The sequence below is a fragment of the Triticum aestivum genome, chromosome 5A (assembly GCF_018294505.1).
Source record: "Triticum aestivum cultivar Chinese Spring chromosome 5A, IWGSC CS RefSeq v2.1, whole genome shotgun sequence".
NCBI lineage: Eukaryota > Viridiplantae > Streptophyta > Magnoliopsida > Poales > Poaceae > Triticum > Triticum aestivum.
Genome location: NC_057806.1, coordinates 11,266,514 through 11,290,141, shown reverse-complemented (window position 1 = coordinate 11,290,141; position 23,628 = coordinate 11,266,514). Strand labels below are relative to the sequence as shown.

The window sequence follows — 23,628 nt, the reverse complement described above, 5'->3', positions numbered from 1 at the left end:
CTTCTTATTCTTCTTCTTCTTCTTCGTCGTCGTCTTCTTCTTATTCTTCTTCTTATTCTTCTTCCTCCTCCTAGTTATTAGCACAAATAGAATAACCAATTCTATACTTATTATCATTTGTTGCTTGCACCTTCTTTCGCTAAAACATTATCTACATTACTCATGGTGTAGCCTTTCTTTAGTACAGCATCTGCATTGCCCATTTCACTTGCCCCAGTATAGAAATTAATTCTAAGTGATTCTAACTTATAATGGTCGGTTTTATGAGCTATTAACTTACTAGCTATTTATATACTTTCTTTATATACATGAAAATGAAATTGCCAGATTTTAGAAATTTAGAAATTGATGTGGATTCTTTTTCTAAATTGAAAATTATTTGTATGCACATACCCCCGCCGTCCCAAAATATAAAATCATTTTTGACACTATCATACTGTGAAAAATGATCTTATATTTTTGGACGGATTTCGTAGTTCAGACGTGCTGCAGAATGATTCATCGGATGTACCACGCAAGTTGGTCGAATGGCCACACTGTCTATCTGGCTATGCTACGCGTGTGTGTTCAATAAAAGGCTATGCTACCTGTATATGTTAAAAAAAAGGCTATGCTACCCGTATAAAGTGATTCAGTTTGTTCCTTCTTGACCGCACCAAACAGACTACCCTCCGCACAAATCATGTGGTGTACGAATCAGACTGCCCTTCATTTTTTTACATTTGTTATTACAGCCGGACTACTACCGTGTACTAATAGGCCTTTGTTTATTTCCTACCAAATACAGATCCGGTTGTGTACGGACTGCCCACCAATATATTTTCTTTTTTTATATAGCCAGACTATTACCTTGTCCTAATAGGCCTTTCCCTTTTGTTTATCCCCCCAAAAAGAGGCCTTTGCATGTTAGCTTCTATAGCAATGTGATTGCATCTATTAAGGACATGACCTAGTTTTACACTAACATGTGTCAACGGACTTATATCCTAATATTACTTATTAAAAACATGTTTTGACTCCAAGGATAGAGATCTATAGATTTAGCAAATCTCAACCGTTCTTCTTTGCTAGTTTAGTCTCGTCTGTTCTTTTTCTATCGTTTTAAGTATATGATAGATAGATAGATAGATAGATAGATAGATAGATATCCTGTAAAAACAATTTGAGGAATATTCATTTGCAAAAGTACTAGGATCAAAATGAGCACACATCGTGCATGTTACGTGATCGCTGATGCATCTTATTAGATTAACCAACAATATCCCATTGTTTCTCTCTTCCTGGCTCACCAACACCGTCTAGTCGGTCTAGTGTCAATAGTCATTACTGTCACAATGCTATTTGAAAAAAGGTGAGAAAAATAAATAGGATCATCACCAAGATCATGCATGGTGCGACTGAAGGAAAGGAAGGGTTAGAAGGTTCATTATCTCCTATGCCGACCAGGTGGCGTGTTGCTGCCAAGGGAAACTACATGTAGTCATGCATGCGATTGACCAGCTATTGTACGAGGCCACATTGATGGCATAACACGGAGCTACATAGCTGGCCGGCAACTTACACAGTGAAGTCTTAACCACGGCCCCCGTGTCGTCCGCATGGGCGACTTGGGCGGCGGCTCAGATATTTTTATAGATGATCCTTCTTCACTTGTCAGCGGAATGTTTTCCATTTGTGCCTCTGAAGAAACCTCACTTCTTGAATACAACAGGACGCTATGCTAGAACTGTTATGGTATTGGTGACACTGCCAGTTCAGGAACTTTGCGATCTTGCAAAGGCTTTTGCGCCGTTGACCCTTTGTATTGTGGAAATTTAGACCTCAAAGAACCGAGCCTAGGGTTTGGCAGCTAGTACACTAGGTTTTGGTTCGAGCTTTGGTGTTGCAAGTAGTGGTTGTACTGTTGGGCTTTTATTTGAAAGAGTGATGTTAACTTGGAAATAATAAAAACTCAGGAATTGAAATAGTAGCAGTAGTAGTAGTTGCTGTAATAAGGTTAGATGGGAAACTGTAAGTTCCATGTCCAGCTTGTTTGTTTGTACTTGATTTGAAGACTGCTTTTGAACTCATTTCATGTATGCAATTGTGATCTCTTTAGACTGCTACCTGCCTATACATATTTGTTTTATTTCTATGATTGCTTCTGTCGGCAGGAAGTGGTGTTTTCCTTTTTTCCCATTCATGGTCGCGTACAGTTAGGAACAGCTATTGACTGAATGTTGTGGACTCTATATGACCCTTCTTATTCATTTCTTGATATGTTTCCAAGTATTTGCAAAGCTGAATGTTTGATGCGTGATTGCGCCATGTACTTATTACATGTTCTCCATATATATGGCATTGAAGAAAACTTATTCCTCTCTTCATCTCTTGCTATTCTCAGTGAAAAATGTCTCTCAGCAATATGAAAGGAAATAGAAATTCTGACATTGTATTGGAGATCATCAATAAACCGTCTTTCATCTAAGCTTCGTGGTATGTTGACTGTGCCCATGTCGGTGGCGCCCAATCTTACAGCTGGGAAAATCTACATAGCCACACCAAATGGAACAGGCCGATTCATCAATATGTTCTCCATAAAACAGGACATGATCCAGTTTGCTATTGGAATTAGCTTTTATTTTTTGCAAATGTAGATTGTGATCTGCTACACCACCGACGTAAAAGAAGAGATCCAAGGATGAACATAGGCTAAAATATATGATTTTCTTGTTTCAGCATTTTGATATGATGTTTGGACGTACTGAGAAACTAAAGCTATTAAGGGGAATTAATACATGGACACAGCAGACATTAATTCCATGTGAAAGTGTTATCATGCGACGGTGTTGCCTGCACTGGACCTCCAATGGCTCTTTAGCAATTTGAGGAATATCCTGTGAAAAAGGCAATTTGAGGAATATGCATTTATAAATGTATTAGGACCAAAATAAGCACACGTTATACATGTTACGTGACCGTTGATGCATCTTACTAGCTTAACCAAACCAACATCCCGTTGCTTCTCTCTTCCTGGCTCACGGACAGCTTGTAGTCAGTCTAGTGTCATTACTGCCACACAACTGTTTGATGAAAGGCATGTAAAATAATAACGTCATCACCCAAGAACATGCATGGTTCAACTGAATGAACAAAAGGTTTAGAGTGTTCGTTATCCTATGCAGACCAGGTGGCATCTTGCTGCCAAAGGAAACTACATATTGACATGCAATGCAACTGATCAGGTATTTTACGAGGTGACATTGATGTAATAACATGAAGCTACTAGCTGGTTGACAGCCTACACAAATACATGAGCACAGAAATGCGCGTGCAAGAGAGAGCTAGTTCGAATAAAGCAATAAGAGGCAAAGAGACATGGATTTGGTTTGGAGGGAAAAGGATGTACAAGAAGACAAAGTCAGGTAGACCAAACATTGGAGCGACCTCGTTAGGGCCTGGCCTGTAGCATCTACTTTATTTGTACTACAAAAAAGGCATTAGGTAGATAGGGAGGCGTGGCTTGCGCATAGCGCCACACGGCAGATAATGTGATTGAAATTATACCATCTATGAGTACATGTTGTCTAGGAAAAATGTTATTACATTTTGCAACGCTATGAAATAAAAGGGTTGGGAGTTTGCTTTTAAAAGGAAGAAAAATTTCATAACAATAGCCAAGAGTTGAAAAAATGAAATGGTTTAGTCATCTATTCCAGTTAAGTTTTTGTCCAGCATAAAATAAGTATTAATAATACCCCATATACTAAGTGCGATACCATGTCCATTCACTAGAATATGGTAAGAGTTCAGAGGTTTACTGAAGAAGTAATCATCTGCAGTTCAACACTGTAGAACTTGAAATTATTTAGAGCCAAATCTTGTACTGTATTTACAACATATGTTAGAACTGGCCAAATTAGAGTTTCTATGTTCTAATGTACCAACAAGCCAAGAGAGAGAAAAAAATCTACCTCTTATTCTTGTGTTTTCTATTAGTGCTCTAGTGATTTTAACCATTGAACTATTAAGCTACATGATGAAAATTTCTTTTTCATTACTCTTTTTTTTTGTTGGTTTTCCAACAATTTTCTAGAGCTCTGAATGTACGGTTGTACTATTGAGGTGGAGAATACAAATTTGTTTTTCTTTTATTAATAAAAGAATTCTTTTGTTACGGTGGCTTCGAATAGTTTTCTAATGCATGTACCATTGAACTATCATTGTCTTTCTCACTAATTTTGGTTTTCCCCAAACTAACTGTGCCTACAGTAGACTATATGATACCTAGGGGAAAACAAAAGATTGTGGTGGATAGAAAACCTTACAAAACTTTGATTGATATTAAGCATGTCTAGGCATATTCTGATGAACATAGGCCCAACAAGACATTTTTCCTTCTCAAGGAAACATATTAATATGGACAAGCAGATATACAAAGGACAATGGAAGGCGGAAATAGGGATTATGGCTGTGGAAGAAAGAGAGCTGCCTTTTTCCTATATCTGTTTGAGACAGGCTGATTTGTTATCGGAGAGCATCTAAATGGGCTGGAGCATCTCTTGGGTCGTCGTCTCGGGGAGCTCGTGTATGGAGCAGAAGAGCCGGGGAGAAATGGAAGACCCACTCATTCACTTGATATACTGTATGGCTCACCCCTATGTACGTCTTATACATTTTTCTCACTACAATCTCATGTCATGCACAAGTCTGGTCTGGAAGGAAATCCATCGATCAGTGCTGCCGAGAGTCACATCTCCATCGACTTTTATCAAAAAAGAAAATATGGTATTTCCCTCGCCGCTACGTGAAACTACAACGACCATTTTTTTTAAATGGAAGAACAAAATGGACTCCATCTCATTGACTAAGAATAATAGTGTCCTCTAAGATTAATAGGAGCCTCTCCTCGTGGAAGTTCTAGAAAACAATGGTGTTTTGTTATTTAGCAAAAACACAAATAAAACCACAATACAATCAGTCAATCACCAATATAGACCGTCATGGACACTCACCGCGCAACGCCCAATCTGGTTACCGATTTAGAGTCCGCAGACACTCCCCCGCAAATAAAAAAAGTCACACGCCACCGAGAAGAGAATGTAGGTCGAGACTAAGTACAAGCATCAACATTGTCATCCACCAAGAAGCTCTTGGACAAGCTCACTATGGATAGGTTTATAATCAAGTGTGGACTGTGGTGACACGTAGAAGTTCATATATTAATTTACTAATGTAACAAATAAATTCTTTGCTAAAAAAGATATACACATATTATCCAGAGATAAGTACAGTCAATGTTTATTGGCTCGGCAATCTTCTGGTGAAAATTCCTTAGCCACACGATGACGGACCTAGAATCATTGCACTGGGGTGCCAAATAGTGCAATTTGATCTATATATCATCGTAATCCTAGCCAATACTTCTCAACTAGCATTAAATTTTTGTCCAAATATTGTCTTTTGTACATCAAAAATTAGATTACACTTTTAGAGGCGGTGCCATGGCACCCCCACTAGATCTGACACTGTAGCCACACATATATCCTACCATGCTCTTTGCCTAGCTTAGCTAAGCCATGAATTACCAAGCACACCATGGGCATCTTTTAAAATTGTTGCATCTCTTTCACCGATTAATTCACGAACCACATTCACTCTCAATGCATAGCAGGAGGTGTTTGAGATCTTGGTGTTCACCAGCTCAATGGCTTGTTGTTTGTACTTGATTTGAATACTCTTTTTTAAGCTCATTTGATGTATGGCATTCTGATTTGTTTAGAACACTACCTTCATATACATGTTGTTTGATGCACATAAGAACAAGTAGAGAACGTAGATGATCTGCAACTGAGAATATTTATGTATACAGTAAGTAACTACTATTGACTGAATGTTGCAGATCCTAGATGGCCCTTCTGCGCTTCTTGATATGTTTTCAAGTCTTTGCTCAGCTGAATGTTTGATAGGTGTTCACGCCATATATTTATTTTAAGTTGTCCATTTATGCTATTGACAGGGGTGCGTGGAAACTTGCTATCCATGTGCCCGAACCATGAGTTGTTGTTGTTCTACCATTTCATTCCGTATGTAGTCCATACTGAAATATCCGACATATCTTATATTCGTGAATGGAGGGAGTATTGTTTGGAGTTTGTTATTAAACCGGCTTTCATCTAATCTCAGTGGTATGTTGACTGTTCCCATGTGTGGGTAAGGTTCCCTAACTTATAGCTGTGAAAATGCATGCATCGCCACACAAAATGGGACAAGCTGACTCACATAGGTGCATATTTTCTATGATCATATTCAGACGTTGCCCTACCAAGTCCTTCGCCTGTGGATTTGATGGAAATGTACCATCATCAAATCCTAACCCGCTCCTAACCCTAGCCGCCACCGCTGGAGTGCCGCTGGACAAAGCCCGGGTGATGGATGATGGAGGCGGAGCGGCCTTCCTCCATCTGTCTCTAGGGCGCGGTCACAGCATAATCTCGTAGCGAGTGCCCAGGCGACCTTTGGCAAGGACGGCAATCCCCCATCGATGGCTTCCCCTCAAGGTTCTGCGGCACTGCGGCGGGTTGCTCCTCCCTGTGTCAGGGCAGTGTGACACGACGCCGAGCGAGGCAGGCTCGATGGCGGTCGGGACATCCTTGTCGATCAGCTCCAGGCATCTTTCACGCCATGTATCTGGATCTTCAAATCCTTTGGTTGCGAGCATATGGGGGCCTGGCCCCTTGTGGCAGAGTGGTCCCAGAGTGGACTGCTAGGTGGAGAAGCTGGTCCGGATCAAGGTGGGTGAGTGGGACTGCCATCAAGCTCTAGGGACGGTTGGTGCCATGGACAATGGGAGCCGTGGTTGTCATAACCTTGTTGAAGGCGTCGGCAACATAGTTTGCAATCCCATCCAAATAACTATGGGGGAAGCCCTATATCTGTTCTGAGTTGAAAATGGAGTGGAAACTTTCCGTTTTTCCGAAAGAAAAATAGAAATATGAAAATGAAAATTTGTAAAACGGAAGTGGAAATGAATTTTTTATGCGGAAACAGAAACAAAAACGGAACGGTGTTTTCCAGTGAAACATGCATGGAAAGGAATTCCGTTTGCGTGAATACGGAATTTTTGTTTTTACTATAGACCTATAGCTACTTTGTACCCCAACCACCAAAGAGAACACAATGACATAATTAGTAGAATGGATCTGAGGTCCAACTTCTACTACCACACATGTACTCAGCTTGACCCTATACGCAATTGTCCGGTACTACTACAATACTCTAAGTTGCTAACATAATGATTTTATTTTGTAGCCATGTTAACAACTCACTAAATTTGTTTGTTTTTGTGTGTATTTCTCTATGATTCAAGGGGGGTTTTAAGTTCCGATCAATTCCTATTTCTATTTCTGTATCCACTTTGTATTCGCTCCGTGTCCGTTTCCGGTAGTATCTGTTTCCGTATTTATTTCCGGGGTTTTTGTATTCGTTTCCGCTTCTGCAAAAAAATGTGAAAACAAATATGATAGCACTCAGTTCCGTCCGTTTCCGCTCTGTTTTTATCCCTAGTTGGCAGTGCCTATCAACGTTCTCCCCCTTGGGGCAACATGTGGGAGTTGAACCTGGCTTGTAGTACCAGTGCATATGATGGTGCTCGAGGATGTGGCACACCATCTTGCATCGGTAACGGAGGGTCCCAGCAGCATGGCACAATGGGGTCTCTATGGCGGACCCATGCTGATGGACAAGCACATGCCGCTGGTAGTGTTTGGCGCCATGGTGACGTTGATGGCTGGCCTCGCAAGGTTCATGCGGTTCTCGGCCCTGAAGATGGGTCGACAGTTTGATGGTGGTGGTGGCATCTAGAGTGTGTGCGTGTGGTGCATGCTTATTGTCTGCTGGACCGGATATGCGCGCCCGATACACCATGCGGGCAGCTCAGTGATGACCCTTGATCTAGCTAGTCGGGCATTGTGATGGCATCCCTACGTCATCATAGTAGAAGCCCTACATCATATACACCGAGGAGTGTTACTTTGCATATGGTATCTGATTACAAATGATGTGAACCCATATCCAAGTTCTGAGTGGTGGCTTATATAGAGTGTGCTCTACCCCTCACCTACTACGTTACAGAAGGGTTAAGATAGCTATTATTCATGGCCACTACAGGACTAATGTGCACCTTAAAACACTTGTAACGCCATGCTCTTATGATTATGGTAATGTCCTAATCAATGCTCCTTGTCATTGAGCTTCTATCCGAGTGAATAACCAGTGGAGTGGATTCATGTCTTCTGCATCCTATTGCACTACAACAGGAACCCCCCTATAACAACGCTTTTTTCCGTATCTAAAGGTCCATATATGTGTTGTTAGTGTCTTTACCAACGGTTTGGGATGCGTTGCCTTATCCAGTGTTGCTGGCGTTGGTAAAAGGGGCCGTTGCAAGAGTACAACACATAAAACCAACTTCTACAACACTTCTCTATGTTGTTGCTTCATGTAGAGGAATCAAAATCTCACTGCTCGACAAGAGAAAATTTGCAAAACTTCAAGTGTTGGTGCATATATAATGTGATTATATTATTATTAAATTAATTCGCCGTATAATGGTGATAATTATGCATATCAAATGAGGAAAAAATAGAATATACTCACAAGAGGAAGAGATCATATATTGAATAAAACTGTTGGATTACAATAGTGGATATTATAGGAGGAACATCATCCCAATGTGATCCATAATCTAAATATTTTCTTGAGAGTGAAACTTAAACCGACAATAATCCATCAACTAGAATTAACTAAAACTTAACCGAAGAACATCATACAACAGGAACAACATCACTACAAACTAAAACTGAAGGCATCCATCATCATCATCATCATCAACGGGAACATCATCATCATCATCAACGGGAACATCATCATCATCATTGCAGTATACTTGCCACAAACCATAGAATCATCCATATATCTTTTGATTGAATCTACAAAGAAAATAACAAAATGAATTGTTAACACACAATGAACTGACATCATGCAAGTAGTGAGAGAGGCAGGTTATAAGTCACTTACAAAGGTTGAAGGCCATGCAATTTATGTTATACATAGTAGATGGAAATACATCCATAACCTATATCAAGATCATCATTGATCGGTTAGTATTAGTTTTTTTACCGCTTTTTGAGGGGTTCAGGTTACAGACTTAAACTATACTAGCAAGAGGAAAATAGTATCTCACACCCTTATCCTAATAAGCATGGCGCATAACCTACCACAGCTTCGCTTGCTCAATTTCTACATGCCACTACATTTTATAAATAGTAGCTACTTCAAACTTATTCAAGCAGATACTATCTGGTTAATTCCTGTAAAAATAAATTAAGAGGTTAATTAATTAGTCATCCCTTTGAACAGTAATGCTCTACTTTTCTGATGCTTGGATTGGATGGATTAATTAATTAGTCATCCTTTTGAGTGGTAATGCTCTACTTTTGTTATCAAAATCCCCCAAAAGACTTTAAGTTGTCACACAGTTGCATGTCTGTGTGTCTTGTCCAGAAGTTGAAGCAACTGCCATATGTGGCCATTAAGCAAGTTGATGTTACTTTTTGCAAAGAAATATGATCCCAAAAGAACAATTCCCTGAAGCGACTTGGAAAACAAATGGGCTGTCGAGTAACTTACTTCATAATTAAGCACAGAAGTCATCATGGCATCCAACAGAAGATATGAAAGATCTGTAGCTGATCTGCATCAGTACAGTTACACCAACATGTAACAACATCACGTTATTTCATCATTGTTCCCTTGGAATATGTACAGTGTAGTGATGAATATGTGGCACAAGAAAGAGAGGTGGCAACCTGTTTGGTACCTTGAAGAAGGCCTTGCTCTTGAGCTAGTGGTCCAGCGCTCATGGACTGAAAGAAACAAGAAGACCAAGATGAAAAATAATCAACAGACCTCGTCGAACTGTACTTGGAGACTGACAGCGAGCTCGGGGCTAAGCGCCATCTCGTCCAGCGTCTACATGAGGGCCCTGCCAATACAACTCAAACGCCCCCGCCATCCATCTTCTGATCCCTCACCCTGCCAACCAACATTATCAGAATGCAGAACAGCACCAACAGTTTCACTTCCAGTTAGACAACCTGACCGTCACTTCCAGTAAGACGACCTCACCGTCACCAACAGTTCAATTCCATGCAATCTTTGTTATACATAACAAATTATTAGCATACATAGTAGATGGAAATACATTCATAAATTATCTCAAGGTGATCATTGACCTATTAGTATTAGTTTTGTTATCATTTCTTTGAGTGGTTCAGGTACAGACTTAAACTACATGAGCCTATTATGGGCGTCTTAGTGTATGGCAGAAATCGTTGCATAAGTATTAACATTTTCTCTGATTGCTTTCAATGTTGAACATATCCAATGGGATAAAGATACATATTTTTTTACGGCATGCAGTGCAAAATCTGTTGGAGCAACATGAACCTGCACCAATTTTTGGTGTCCCTTCTCCCGATTCCTCATGAGATCTTGGTCCAAGCATGAGTAAAGTATAATAGAGTAGAAATAGTGTTCCAGTTTGTGCTCGTAAACTTAATTTAAATATTAGTTAGACACCAGTTGTGGTCAAGGGGCCAATTAAGTTATTCAACACATCATGCTAGTTAACATGGCAATTCATGTTTGGGTAAAAATAAATTAGTCCGGACAAAATCACTACTTATACAGTATATATAGACAGCCAGAAGGACCTAAATATGAAAATGCTAACAAACGATGGAGAGACATGCTTACAGTTCCTCTGAAGCTACAGACATTTCAGACAACACAGTATATATATGCACTGACCATGACTAATCACAACACTTCTTTAATTGGAGTCTGTACAATTTGCTTAAGACATACAACTAACATAATTCAAAAAGCCTTGTGGGTGAATCTTTATTGTTCAGAACATGAAAGGGTGGAAAACGCCAATTTCAGAACAAAATTAAGGACTGCTTCAGAACCACACACACACCATTACTCAGGATTTACACAACTAGTATATTTTGGAATGTGGCTTAATTACCTTATTATGTTTTCTGTAAGTGGCAGCTCTGAAATCAAAATCATGAAACTGCAGAGGAACGATACACATGCTGTTTAGAAACTAATGTTCAGAATATTGATTCTATAATAATAATTGTAGGATGTTCCATTTTATACTGAAGCCTCATTAATTAATCTACCACGTAAACATGAACCTGTACAAGTGAAGTACTCTTTGCTATTCATAGCAATGGTTCCTGATGTGCCACAAACCAGAGCACAAAGGAGGAGTGGACCAACTCACCTGATGCCAGAGGAGGAGGAAGAAGCTCCATGGCTTCTTGTCCCGAGCAGCAGCAAGTCCGTCCGCTGGTTGTTCCTCCCTGCACACCTACATGCGAAGAGAAAAGCAGAGGTTAGAGAAAGGGGGAGAAGAGAGGACGAAGCCAGGGAAGGGGATGCACTCACCGGACGAAAGGAGGACGACATGGACACAGACTCCCGAGCCGACGCCTGAAACCCTAGCCATGGGGGAAGGGTCGAGGGTGGGCTTTGGTGGCTGTGACCACTTGATCTAGCCAGATGGGAGGGCGGTGCGGTGCGAGGGGACCTTCAATTGTGCTTCGCGGTGGCAGGATTCAACGGACGTCGCCTGAATCAGCCGCCGCAGGTGGCGCAGGGAGGAGCCACGTGGTGAGAGAGAGACGGGACGTGGTAGGCATGGGTGGGTCGGGGATGCGGCGAATCCGGCAGCCACCAGGGTTGCGAGGTGGGAGGAGGGCAGGGGCAGGGCCGGCCGCGAGGTGGTTTGGAGGAGGTAGATTAGGCCGTGGATGGCGGCGATTTGGGAGAGATGAGAGGATCGGGGGCTCTGTTTCTCTCACGTCTCTTTATCCTTTCCTCTGTTTATTTTTTTTCATATGTACTACCACCTACAACTCTACAACCATAATATGTGTATCTACTGAAAAATTTACAATACATAGTCAAAATGTTGTACAATTTGTGTTGCTTTATAGAGGGTATCCTTACAGTGGTGGATCTCTGTATGGGTGGCTGCCGAGTGAATGAACTCCCACCATGCTGACTAGTACTCTGTTACTTGGTGAATGGGCCTGGCCCCATGGGCTTTCCTTGGTTCTAGTTACCATGCATGGGCCTACTCGGTAGGAAATAACCTCGTCATTGGCCCCTGAATTCATCAGGATCTTCAGACTCAAGTCTGGTAATCCATTGAATCTAACTAAACATTCCTGGAAAAGTATTATGGTTGTTTACCGATTTGTAGTCCCATGAATCTACTCAAAGGAAAGATCCTGATGGATTCTTAGAGATAGACGTTCGTGATTTCTGTTTTTGGTGTGGGTTAGTTAATTAGGGAAAGTTTGGTGATACTCAACCATCTCTCGGAAGAGGCTGACTAATGATCCGAGTAGAGGATGTATATCCATCTGACTGATGAATTTAGCGCACGGGCTGATTCTCTCGGAAAGATGCCATTCAGTATCCTGGAGGAACACCAAACTCTTGATCCAAACCTATGAATTTGAGGCTTTGGATCCTAGTGAAGGCCCAAACGGATCCACGGGAAGCACCAAACTCACCCTTTTTCGAACGATCTCGACTGGCGCAGCCACTTGATCTAGTGGTGCCCCAGTGAATGATGTAGCATGTACGATCATGTCGATTTCTTTATGTTGCGGATGCGGCTGGGTTATTTTGGGATGGGTTCTGCTGGGGCAAAATTCTCTCCGAGTGAACTGCCTCGCGTAGCGCCTTCCCTGAGCAGAGCAAACAAAGTCATTTACATTTTCCCAGAGGATCTTCTACGGGATTGTAGGATTTCACATGAGACTGTAGGAAATTGTCGTGGCTGGATGGGTTCTAGTGAGATTGAGATTGAGACGGCTAGCAAAGCGTTCGTTTGAGATTGCCAAAAAACTAACCTCGGATTGAGGTGAATCGGTCACTATTGTTCCAGCCTGGCCTCTTTCTCGTGTAACTAGGCTATGTTTGGTAGCGAAGCACTAGAAAAACTGAAGTATTAAAAGCCAAAGTATTTTAGTCAGTAGGTACAAGATACTACAGTTTTCACATAGCAAAGTATCTTGAAGTATTGAGAATAATGTGACCCGTTTGGCAAGTCCTTATATGCACCAACGTCAATTAGCTAGCTAGCATATGAAGCAGTTGCAATGCGCGCCTTGCTAGCTAGCTGGACGCACTGAACGGGCATGCATGACAACCAGCCGCATGCACTGAACTACCATGCACAAAGCTAGCTTACAGGAAAAGAAGACACTTGAACACGACACAGAGCTGCCGGCGGCTAAACGTGGGCTCGCTCTCCAAGTTCAAGGGCGCCTCGTTCCTCTCAACTGGCACTGTGCAGTTGGAGGGGTAACGAAGCGGCCACAGAGGCAAGTGCCAGCGGTCAGCGAGAAGAGACAGAGGACAAAGATCAATATACTCACGCTCTTCTCTCATTTGACGTCTTTTGGTTTGTCCCCGGCGGAGACAATATCCACAGGCGACATGGCGGCTGCAGCTTAGAGGGAGGAAGAAGATAACTACGCGGCTTTTCCTACTTTCTTGCGCATGCTCTGTTTTTAAAAAAGAGGTCAATGGTTCTATTTTTAAAACAGAGAAAATACTGTGGTTTTGTAAATACTGCTGTTTTAATACCACAGTTTTTAGTCATAACCAAACAGCTCATAGTAATTAATACTATGGTATTTTGAAAAACTGCAGTATTCTTCAAATACTTCAAAAATACTTTGTTATCAAACAGGGCCTAATTGACTTCTTCTTTCTCGTGGAATTATTTATGGTATGAAATAAATTGTTGCCTTTACGCACAATAGGGTATTAACTCTAAGATTTTGTTTCCATTTGTAAAAGAGAGAAATATTGAATTAGGGGTCTCCCACTGCAATGTATCTTAAGATGTATCGTATGCACTAAAATAGGTCTTTAGATACAATTAAATATTCCACCGCAAAAAAGAAGATGCAATTAAATATTCTCTTTACGCACAATAGGATATTAACTTTAAGATTTTGTTTCCATTTGTAAAAGAGAGAAATCTTGGAATTAGGGGTCTCCCACTGCAATGTATCTTAAGATGTATCGTATGCACTAAAATAGGGTTTTAGATACAATTAAATATTCCACCGCAAAAAAGAAGATACAATTAAATATTCCCTTTACGCACAATAGGATATTAACTCTTAAGATTTTGTTTCCATTTGGAAAAGAGAGAAATCTTGGAATTAGAGGTCTCCCACTGCAATGTATCTTAAGATGTATCATATGCACTAAAATAGGTCTTTAGATACAATTAAATATTCCACCGCAAAAAAGAAGATACAATTAAATATTCCCTTTACGCACAATAGGATATTAACTCTAAGATATTTTTCCATTTGTAAAAGAGAGAAATCTTGGAATTAGTGGTCTCCCACTGCAATGTATCTTAAGATGTATCGTATGCACTAAAATAGGTCTTTATATACAATTAAATATTCCACCACAAAAAAGAAAATACAATTAAATATCCCCCCCCCCCCCACGCACAATAGGATATTAACTCTAAGATTTTGTCTCCATTTGTAAAAGAGAGAAATCTTGGAATTAGGGTTCTCCCACTGCAATGTATCTTGAGATGTATCATATGCATTAAAATAGGTCTTTAGATACAATTAAATACCTCCCCCCCCCCTCCCCAAAAGAAAAGATCTTGTAGATGCTCTCATTGACGAACCCAGTGGAGGCAAACCCGGTGACACAAGTCTAGCCACGGGAGTGTATGGACAGAACAACAAAAAATCAAAATAAAATCAGAAGAAAATAAATGGTACTACATTAATTTCTTGAAAGCTGCGGTCCCGCACTCCCCTGCGCGCGGCCCTATATAAAGGCCCCCGTCATACGCATCTCCAGCAGTCACTCGCCGGCACCACCAGTACCAACCCCACCCACCCCACCTCCTCGGCTCACTCGGCACCAGAAGCAAAGCAGCTAGGTAGCCATGGTGCACACCTCGAGCCCGTCGTTGTTGCTCGTGCTGCTCGTCGCGGTGGCGGTGGCGGCAGGAGCCAGATTGCCCGTGGATGCGGCCCGGAACGCAACGTTGGGCGAGCTCCGCGTCAAGAACGGCCTCGGCAGGACCCCGCAGATGGGGTACTTTCATGCTGCCATCCAACTGCTCTTGTCTCCTCTTTGTATTTTCTGCTTCCCTCGTCTAGTCGTAGATCTAAAGATTATTTTCCTTTCCCAGCATTTATATTGGAACCAACATGTGTCCACTCCAGAGTTTGCATAGATCTACAACGTGTTTCGTTTGTGGGATTTAGAGGCGGGGAATGGGAGTTGAGGGGTGAGGAGATTTAAAATCTATTGGTCGATTAATTAGAAGAAATGTGAATTTAATTCGGAAGGACAAATGGGAGTTGAGAGGGACAATTCCCACCATTCTGTTCCTATGGGATACCCTGTTAATTCGTGGGTAGAGCTCAACCTCAACTAATTCTCAACTTATACCAAACAAAGAAATAGGAGTAAAAATCTAATTTCCATGTCTAATCCTGATATAAGTTCCCTTGTGCAAACTCCTATTCCCCTACCCAATGGTTACTAAACAGCTGGCTGCTAGTGTTTATATTAACTCATTGATTCAGCAGTGTTCAGTGTTCATTACTATATCGATGAGTGACTTCATCAATAATGCAAAATCTACAGTGATCTTGAAAGCAAAAGAAAACAGCCATTTTTTTCTGAAGACGAGCCTCGCCATGAGTCGTGATTTTCCTTTTGACCTATACAGCTATACTTCGTCATAGGTCGCCATTTTCTATTCTACTCCAGTTTAATCTGATCTGATCCTGACTCATGATGAAACATTTCGTGTATTAGGTGGAACAGCTGGAACCACTTCTACTGCGGGATCAGCGAGGGAGTCATCAGGGAGACAGGTAAGGCCTGAACACCGCCTCCTTCCTTCCTTGTACCACTTTGTTTTCAAAACGGGAAAACCCCGGCCTCTGCATCATCAGGGTGCACACATCTATCTTTATTAAATAAAAAAGGTCTCAAAAGTAGATTGTCTCAACTAACACAGCAAAAACTAAAAGAAAACATCACAACCAGTGTGTATAATAGAAAGATTACATAACTTAATAATGTAATCTATTAGTGACATGCTAGCCAAACCGGTTGAATAACGCCTGTGCAACCATCTCCAAACAGTTGAACCCAACCCCCGTTTCAAGCCTCAAATCCTATATCTTGCCTGTATATGGATCTCCTTATACCTGCAATTCTGAACCTCCCTTTCACTTCTTCAATGCACATTCGGCCCAATCACTAGCTAATTTTGCGGTGCTTTCCTTCAGCTGATGCATTGATCAACACTGGTTTGGCGAAATTGGGCTACAAATATGTTAACATCGGTATGGATTGCTCTCTGGACCATATTTCCCATGACATGTTGGACACAAGTACTAGAATATTTTTAGCAGAATATTGTTTACTCAAATATGTTTTCCATCTCTTGTTTCAGATGATTGCTGGGCAGAATTAAACAGGGATTACCAGGTAAGGAGATGAACTTGAGCATTTCTAACCATCCCTATCATTTTCAGTATAGTGCAACGTATTGCAGAATTATGTTTTTAATACAATTCAACAAATCCATCTAAACATTAGTAAAAAACAATTGCTTGTCCATACTAGTTTGAAGATAATATTAAACGTTTTAGAACCAGAAGATTAGTTATACGTATACCATTTTTATTTTATTTCTGTGAGTACTGATAACGTGGTATCATGATTTCTCAGGGTAACATGGTTCCAAATAAAAGAACATTCCCCTCTGGCATCAAGGCGCTTGCAGATTATGTGCACGCGAAAGGGTTGAAGCTCGGCATCTACAGTGATGCTGGGTATGCTAGCTATCCAATTCATCATAAAAGTAACACTAATTTGTTCTTACACTGTAGCAACTAAACTCTTCATTGGCCCAAGAAAACTAGAATTTGTAAATATGATAAAATGGCAATGCACTAAACTAACTGGCACCATGCATGTATTGCAGGACACAAACATGCAGTAACAAAATGCCAGGATCACTGGATCACGAAGAGCAAGATGTCAAGACGTTTGCGTCTTGGGTATTACCCCTTATATATAATTACTTACCTGATGGCTCATGCCAAACCAACACTGACACCAGAAACCCTGATGTTCTTGTAATTCTTGCCTTCTTGTCTCCAGGGAGTTGATTATCTGAAGTACGACAACTGCAACGATGCTGGCAGGAACGTCAAGGAAAGGTACGGAGACAATACCTAGAACTGCGTGCGGCATGAACAGTGCAATGTTTCTTATGTCTTAGTTTGTGAAGTAATTTGCCATGGTTGATGCAGATACACTAGGATGAGCAACGCCATGAAGAAATACGGGAAGAACATCTTCTTCTCACTCTGCGAATGGTGAGTCTGCTTGTCATAACATTTTAGGATGGAAAGGATAAACGTCAAGCATTGGTCATTCACTCTTCTGCGTTTTTGCTGTTTAGGGGAGTCGAAAACCCTGCTACATGGGCACGTGGCATGGGTGGTAATAGTTGGAGGACAACCGGCGACATTGCTGACAACTGGGACAGGTGCTGCCTAATTGATCAACTCAGGGATTTTGGTCAAGTACAGCTATACTAGAATTAGCAGGACTGATCATTGTTATCTTTTTACTTCAGCATGACATCACGCGCAGACCAGAATGACAGATGGGCCTCCTACGCTGGACCTGGTGGATGGAACGGTAAGTGTTTCAGAGGAATCTGTCCCAGTATTATTGTTGATTGCCTAACGATTTGTTAGCTTGGAACTGATCGATGGACAATGTTCTCCTCCGATATCAGATCCTGATATGCTTGAAGTTGGAAATGGCGGGATGTCTGAAGCTGAGTACCGCTCGCACTTCAGCATCTGGGCACTTGCAAAGGTATTACCCATTTTGTCCCATGTATGAGTATTGTTGTTTCGATTCTCAAAAAGGAATTCTGCATTTCCTCACCGCAACCTGCCTCTGAGTTGTGTAGGCTCCTCTTCTTCTTGGGTGCGACGTGCGCTCGATGAGCCCGCAGACAAAGAACATAATCAGCAATACGGAGGTCATCGCTGTCAACCAAGGCAAGCATTCTCTTACACGTATTTGCGCATGATACCTTCTTCATATGGGATTTTCAGTGTACTCATATTACAGTTGTATGAACAGATAGACTTGGCGTGCAGGGAAAGAAGGTGCAATCCGATGGTGGTTTGGAGGTATTGCTCAATTCAAATATCTTAGTAGTGGCTTCCATGATGAGATTTCTGAAACTGAAACTGGGGAGATAATTTTCTAGGTTTGGGCCGGACCACTCAGCGGCAACAGAAAGGTGGTGGTTCTATGGAATAGGCAGGGGCACCAAGCAACCATCACCACACACTGGTCAAAAGTCGGGCTTCCGGTATCCGCGGCTGTCACCGCTCGCGATCTATGGGCGGTAAGCTTGCTTTCTTCAGAACTCAGTGCTTATCCTTGACAATCCACTACACATTCGAGTGTTTCATCATCACAAAAACTTCCGTCTTGTGGCACAGCACTCGTCATTCTCCGCTCAGGGGCAGCTATCTGCATCAGTGGCGCCTCATGACTGCAAGATGTACATCCTGACACCAAAGTAAATGTAGACAAAAGCATAGCAACTCGATCGATTTGGTTATATGACGTTTGAAATCAGCTACAACAGTATGTAAAGTGCTGTGAAAATGTCGGTGCGTTTGTTTCTGTAGTTGCAAGTTGTAATGGAAGTTGCAGCAATAAAAAATGGGTTCCGTAGCACTATCTTCTACAATGGGGTTTCTCCCTGGAATTCTTGTTTTCAGCCAACCAAACGTATATTACTGCATGACAGCAAAAGGGCTGTTGCTATATGAACTGAGAAAAAAAATCATTTTTCTTGCGTGAAACCTTTAGAGCTTTTGCCTTTTATTCAACAAAAGCGTTCCTAGGACAGTCAACCAAGAGGGTGCTGCAGGAACGGAAGCTGTGAATCAGTGTCCAAAATGCTTTGCACAAAGATGGGCCGGTAAATTTGCGGATCTAGTTACATGTTGAATTACAAAGTGGGTACAACGTAAAGTTAGCTCCCTGATTTTCAGCAAGGCTGGGTGCCACAACAGAGGGTTCATTGTGGCGAGAATTCCAAAGGTTGACCAAAGCTAAACAGTCGGTCTCCATTATGACATGAGTTGATCTCTCAGATTTGCAAAAAGAACACCTTCTTGAAGTGACAATGTCTCTATGATGAGGGGATCAGTCACCCCTGCATGTGGTTTGCTCCAACCACCCAGCAAGCCTCTCGATGAGCAAGGAACACAGCCAGTCCCTACTCAGAACCGTGACTAATAGCACCATCTACATTGATCTTTAAGAAAGGCGCATGAGCGTGCTCCAACCATGTTCGGGTAACACATTCCCCTGCTGCTTCGGTATGTCCAGAAGCAGCAGGTCTTCTTTGATCCTTCTTACAGATGCATCTGGTTCCAACTTCTCTTGATCTTGTCCACATCTATCCCTTGACCTCCATAGCGCCCACATAACATAGAAATATTTTGCTCTCACCCCGTCACCCGATCTGACCGGGGATCACATATTAAAACATTGCGAGCCCACACGTGTTAGGATGCAGTCTTGCTAGCTTGAAACTGAACCAACTTTGAGCTTCATCCCAAAATATTTTTGCAAGTAAGCAGTGGACTAGTGCATTTACTAGGTCTTTCTCCATAAAAATACAAACATTGCATCTATCACTCTCCTTTCTATGGCTGCGTTTTGGAGCTTCATCTGGGAAAAATACCAATTAGTACACAGTGGCAGCTTCTTCCCTTCTCCGGTGGCAGCTCTCTTCCGCTTCTTCTTTGTCATGGCGGTGGGCGGGTTTTGGCTCGAGGCACGAGCTCTCTCCTTCCTATTGGTCTTGCCCATGATAACGGCGGCGCTAAAGGATCAAGGATTGCGTGGGTGAATCGCGAGAAACTGGCGATGGCGGCACAAGCAAAGAAACCAGAGGCGGAGGGCTGAAATGGAGAAGACGAGGCAATTTTTCCTTCTTATAAGCCGTCCTGAAACCAAACGGGCGGACATCACGATGTGACACGTGTGGCGTGTTTTGTTCGTGTCCTCGTCCGAACATGCCTGGCCTGAAGCCTTCCTGGAACTTGCCTGCACATTGTTTGGTTTGTATCCTGATGAAGAAAAAGGTGCTAGCCTGGTGAAAAGTTGCTGGCCTTGCTTAGCCTGGCCCAGGCAATTGAAACCGGACGCCTGGGTTCAGTAACCACAACTGCTTGGGTCAAATAAAGCGATTTTCAGTACAGTTGTCAGATACTAGTACAACATCATCTGTGTAACACTTTCTTCAGGCCATGTCCTCAGCCAAACACCATCTACCCAGGCGTGCCTGACCAGGCAAAAATGGACAGATATCCAGGCTGCTCCCAGGCTGGACTTTTTGCCAGGCACAACGCCCAGGGATCAATCCAAACTAGCCCGTGCTCCACGTCTCCTGCGGTTTCCCGCTCCGCGAAGCACGAGCACGCGAATTCCAGAGTTATCATCATGATGAAGCACCATCAGCGGAGTCCACCCAATGGCTTCCCAAAAGGCATCGGCTAAGTTGGAAGGAGGCATCTGCGATGCTCCGATCCTTAGGAAGCCTAACAACAAAGCCCTCGCCACAGGTTGCCCGTCACAGGGCCTCGCTAGCGGCCGGACTCCCCGAAGGGCATATTGAAGACCGAGCACTATGAAGGGAAGGGCCGACCGAAAATCTCAAAGACCAAGTTCTGCAACATCCGACACGCTCAAGGGCTACTAATGGGGTCATACAGTGGGGGTGGCTCGCCAGCAAGGAGCCTGACGGTAGGCCCACAAGGCCAACCATATACCCAACGACAGAAGGGAGCCCGGAGGAAGGGATATATATATCTCTGGATCATCTTGCTCGCAAAGATGATCACGGCGGTGACCTAGATCGCACCTCCCATTGAGAAACCCTAGGCCCCACCGTGTATATAAGGGGGGCTAGTGGACTCTCACTCCCATCTATTCCCATAGAAATAACTATGGATATATAGACTCATACATCTCTCTCTAACCCCTCGCACGTGGTATACACACCATCAATAAACAACCACCAGAATGTAGGGTACTACTCCATCATGGAGGCCTGAACGTGGGTAAAAAAAACCGTGTGACCACCGGTCTGTCACTTTCAGCTACGCAAGGTACCCTACCGAGAGATCTGACGGTTTTCTGCACCGACATATGTGTGTAGGGGAAAAGCCAGGGTAAGCGGCCTTGATCATAACCACCACTATCATCAAGCTTGTAGGTGGAGCGATATTTGTCCCCTAGAAGATGAATTTCGAAGGATTGATGTTTTATATTGTAAGACATTATATATTGAATAATATAATGAAAATGATAGTGTGCATCACTCGATATAGAGGCCGAGGTTCAACCTCCTTTTCATAAAGAAATGATGTGATGTACCTTTTTTTAATATAGTTCGGGTTGCAAATCACGTGTTCCACGCATGTATCTTCTTCCCCGTTACATATCACATAAATGTCTGGGCCCACAATATCCCTCCTTTTTTTTGCCAAAACACCGTATTCCTCTTGCACTTGACGTATCTGGAGGAACTGAGCTTCGAGGAACCCTCCATGCAAATATAATCACTCCCGGAACCTTGGTTTCCCACAACTTTTTTCTATTGACTACTATGCGTAGCACCAAGATCTGATGAAGCACCTCGTTCCTTGAACCAGCACTAGTAGAAAAAGGGCCTTTAGTCCCGGTTCTGAAACCGGGACTAAAGAGTCGGTACTAAAGCCTCCCTCTTTAGTCCCGGTTCTAACTGGAACCGGGACTAAAGGCCCTCCACGTGGCCGTTGCCTGGAGGTCCACCTTTAGTCCCGATTGGTAACACCAACTGGTACTAAAGAATATTTTATGATTTTTTTGAAAAAAAATTTGAATTTTTTTGATTTTTTTTTGAATTTTGAATTTCTGAATTATTTTAACCTCTAATCTCTAATCACCCCTCATCACTCCTCAATTTAACCTTTAATCTCTAATCACCCCTCATCACTCCTCAATTTAACCTTTAATCTCTAATCACCCCTCATCATTCCAAATCATCTAACTTCCCGAACGGTCACCCATCCTCTCACTACTCCAGCCTAAGCACGCTTAACTTCCGGGTTCTATTCTCCTCGTTTCCAAGTCTGCACTTGTTGTTTTCCTGACAATAGTAAGATGGCAATCCTATTAACCCTCAGGAAATTAGCTTGAGCATGAAGTCACACATTTCACTGTTTGAGTGTGAAACTATTGTTCTAAAAATCAATAATTATTTAGTAACACTAATATTTCTTGAATAAGTAGTTTGACCACAGTTTGACCATAGTTGACCAAAATTTAAAAAAACTGAAATAATTATTTAGTAACACTAATATTCTTGAATAATTATTTAGTAACACTAATACTTCTTTAATAAGTAGTTTGACCATAGTTTGACCAGATTTAACATAAATTTAAAAAAAACTGAAATTTGAGCATAACTTTTTTTCCTTTTAGAATTTGAGGATTCTAAAAATTTGCAAACAGGCCGTATGCAGTCTCCATCGGATGCGGATTTCCGTTCCGAACATTTTGATATATTATACGTTTTTTCCGACATCGTATGCAAAAGTTATAGCCGTTTTACATTTTCCCTACATTTTTGCAAAACATGTCCAAATTTAAGTTTTTAATTTTTCCTAACTAGTAGATGTAGTAACGTAACTACCTCTCGAAGGATTTTAAATTTTGAAGTTTCTATCATTTTCTTTTGCTTTTTACAAAACTGAAAAGGCGATGCACCGGGGGGGGGGGGGTAGGATTTGAAAATTGCCACGAACCGGTACTAAAGGTCTCAACCCCATTAGTATCGGTTCGTGGCACGAACCTTTAGTACCGGTTCGTATCACAAACTGGTACTAATGGGCATCGCACCCTTTAGTACCGGTTCGTGCCACGAACCGGGACTAAAGGTCTCATTTGAACCGGGAGTAATGCCTGTATGGTGCCCTCGCCGCTTGAACCGGGACTAATGCTCACATTAGTCCCGGTTCGTAATGCAACCGGATTAATGCTCTTTTTTGGCTGGACCAAAGCCCCTTTTTCTACTAGTGCAGTCAGTCCTTGTCCTTTGGAAAACGTTTCCAGCAGGACGCCGGCCGAAACGTTGCGCCGGTCTCACGTCAACCATCTGATCGTGATTAGATCTCACGCCTATACGCGCCATCTGCATACGTGCTTTTTCTGGCCCACCAACCGCTCGAGCCCTCAAACCTTATCCTCTTCTCCACATTGTCTTCTCCATTCGTTCTCTCCCTCACTATGGTTCATAGCGCCCAGCGCGTCCTCTTCCTCGTCTTCTCCATGGCTGCTCTTTCTCCACCCTCTTCCCCGTCATGGCCGGTGAGCCGCCTCCCCGTCTTT

The 23,628-nt window shown here is 42.2% G+C and overlaps 1 protein-coding gene and 1 long non-coding RNA gene across 4 annotated transcripts; one reads left to right on the top strand and one right to left on the bottom strand.

Moving 5' to 3' along the window:
* Positions 1-8,625: 8,625 nt before the first annotated feature.
* LOC123101994 (uncharacterized) lies at positions 8,626-11,988 on the bottom strand. 3 transcript variants are annotated; one of them, XR_006448687.1, is made up of 5 exons: positions 11,503-11,988; positions 9,849-11,425; positions 9,670-9,733; positions 9,058-9,115; positions 8,626-8,969 (listed from the first exon to the last, which is right to left on the bottom strand). It is a non-coding gene; the product is annotated as an uncharacterized lncRNA (long non-coding RNA). The 3 variants fall into 3 exon arrangements; XR_006448688.1 differs by having other exon boundaries at positions 9,670-11,122; positions 11,339-11,425; XR_006448686.1 differs by having other exon boundaries at positions 9,670-11,425.
* Positions 11,989-14,982: 2,994 nt separating this feature from the next.
* Positions 14,983-18,918, top strand: LOC123101993 (alpha-galactosidase). Its single transcript, XM_044523243.1, has 15 exons — positions 14,983-15,216; positions 15,949-16,007; positions 16,428-16,484; positions 16,595-16,629; positions 16,873-16,976; positions 17,129-17,204; positions 17,308-17,366; positions 17,460-17,525; positions 17,612-17,698; positions 17,789-17,853; positions 17,954-18,036; positions 18,134-18,224; positions 18,310-18,359; positions 18,440-18,580; positions 18,678-18,918. Exons 1-15 carry the CDS (start codon positions 15,065-15,067, stop codon positions 18,759-18,761), a joined length of 1,209 nt encoding a protein of 402 aa, XP_044379178.1. The 5' UTR covers positions 14,983-15,064; the 3' UTR covers positions 18,762-18,918.
* The last annotated feature ends 4,710 nt before the right edge of the window (positions 18,919-23,628 follow it).

Coding starts and splice junctions, on each gene's coding strand:
- LOC123101993 (XM_044523243.1), top strand. CDS start 15,065: ATGGTGCACACCTCGAGCCCGTCGTTGTTGCTCGTGCTGCTCGTCGCG. Junction 16,977..17,128: donor GGCATCTACAGTGATGCTGG/GTATGCTAGCTA, acceptor CATGTATTGCAG/GACACAAACATGCAGTAACA. Junction 17,699..17,788: donor ATTGCTGACAACTGGGACAG/GTGCTGCCTAAT, acceptor TTTTTACTTCAG/CATGACATCACGCGCAGACC.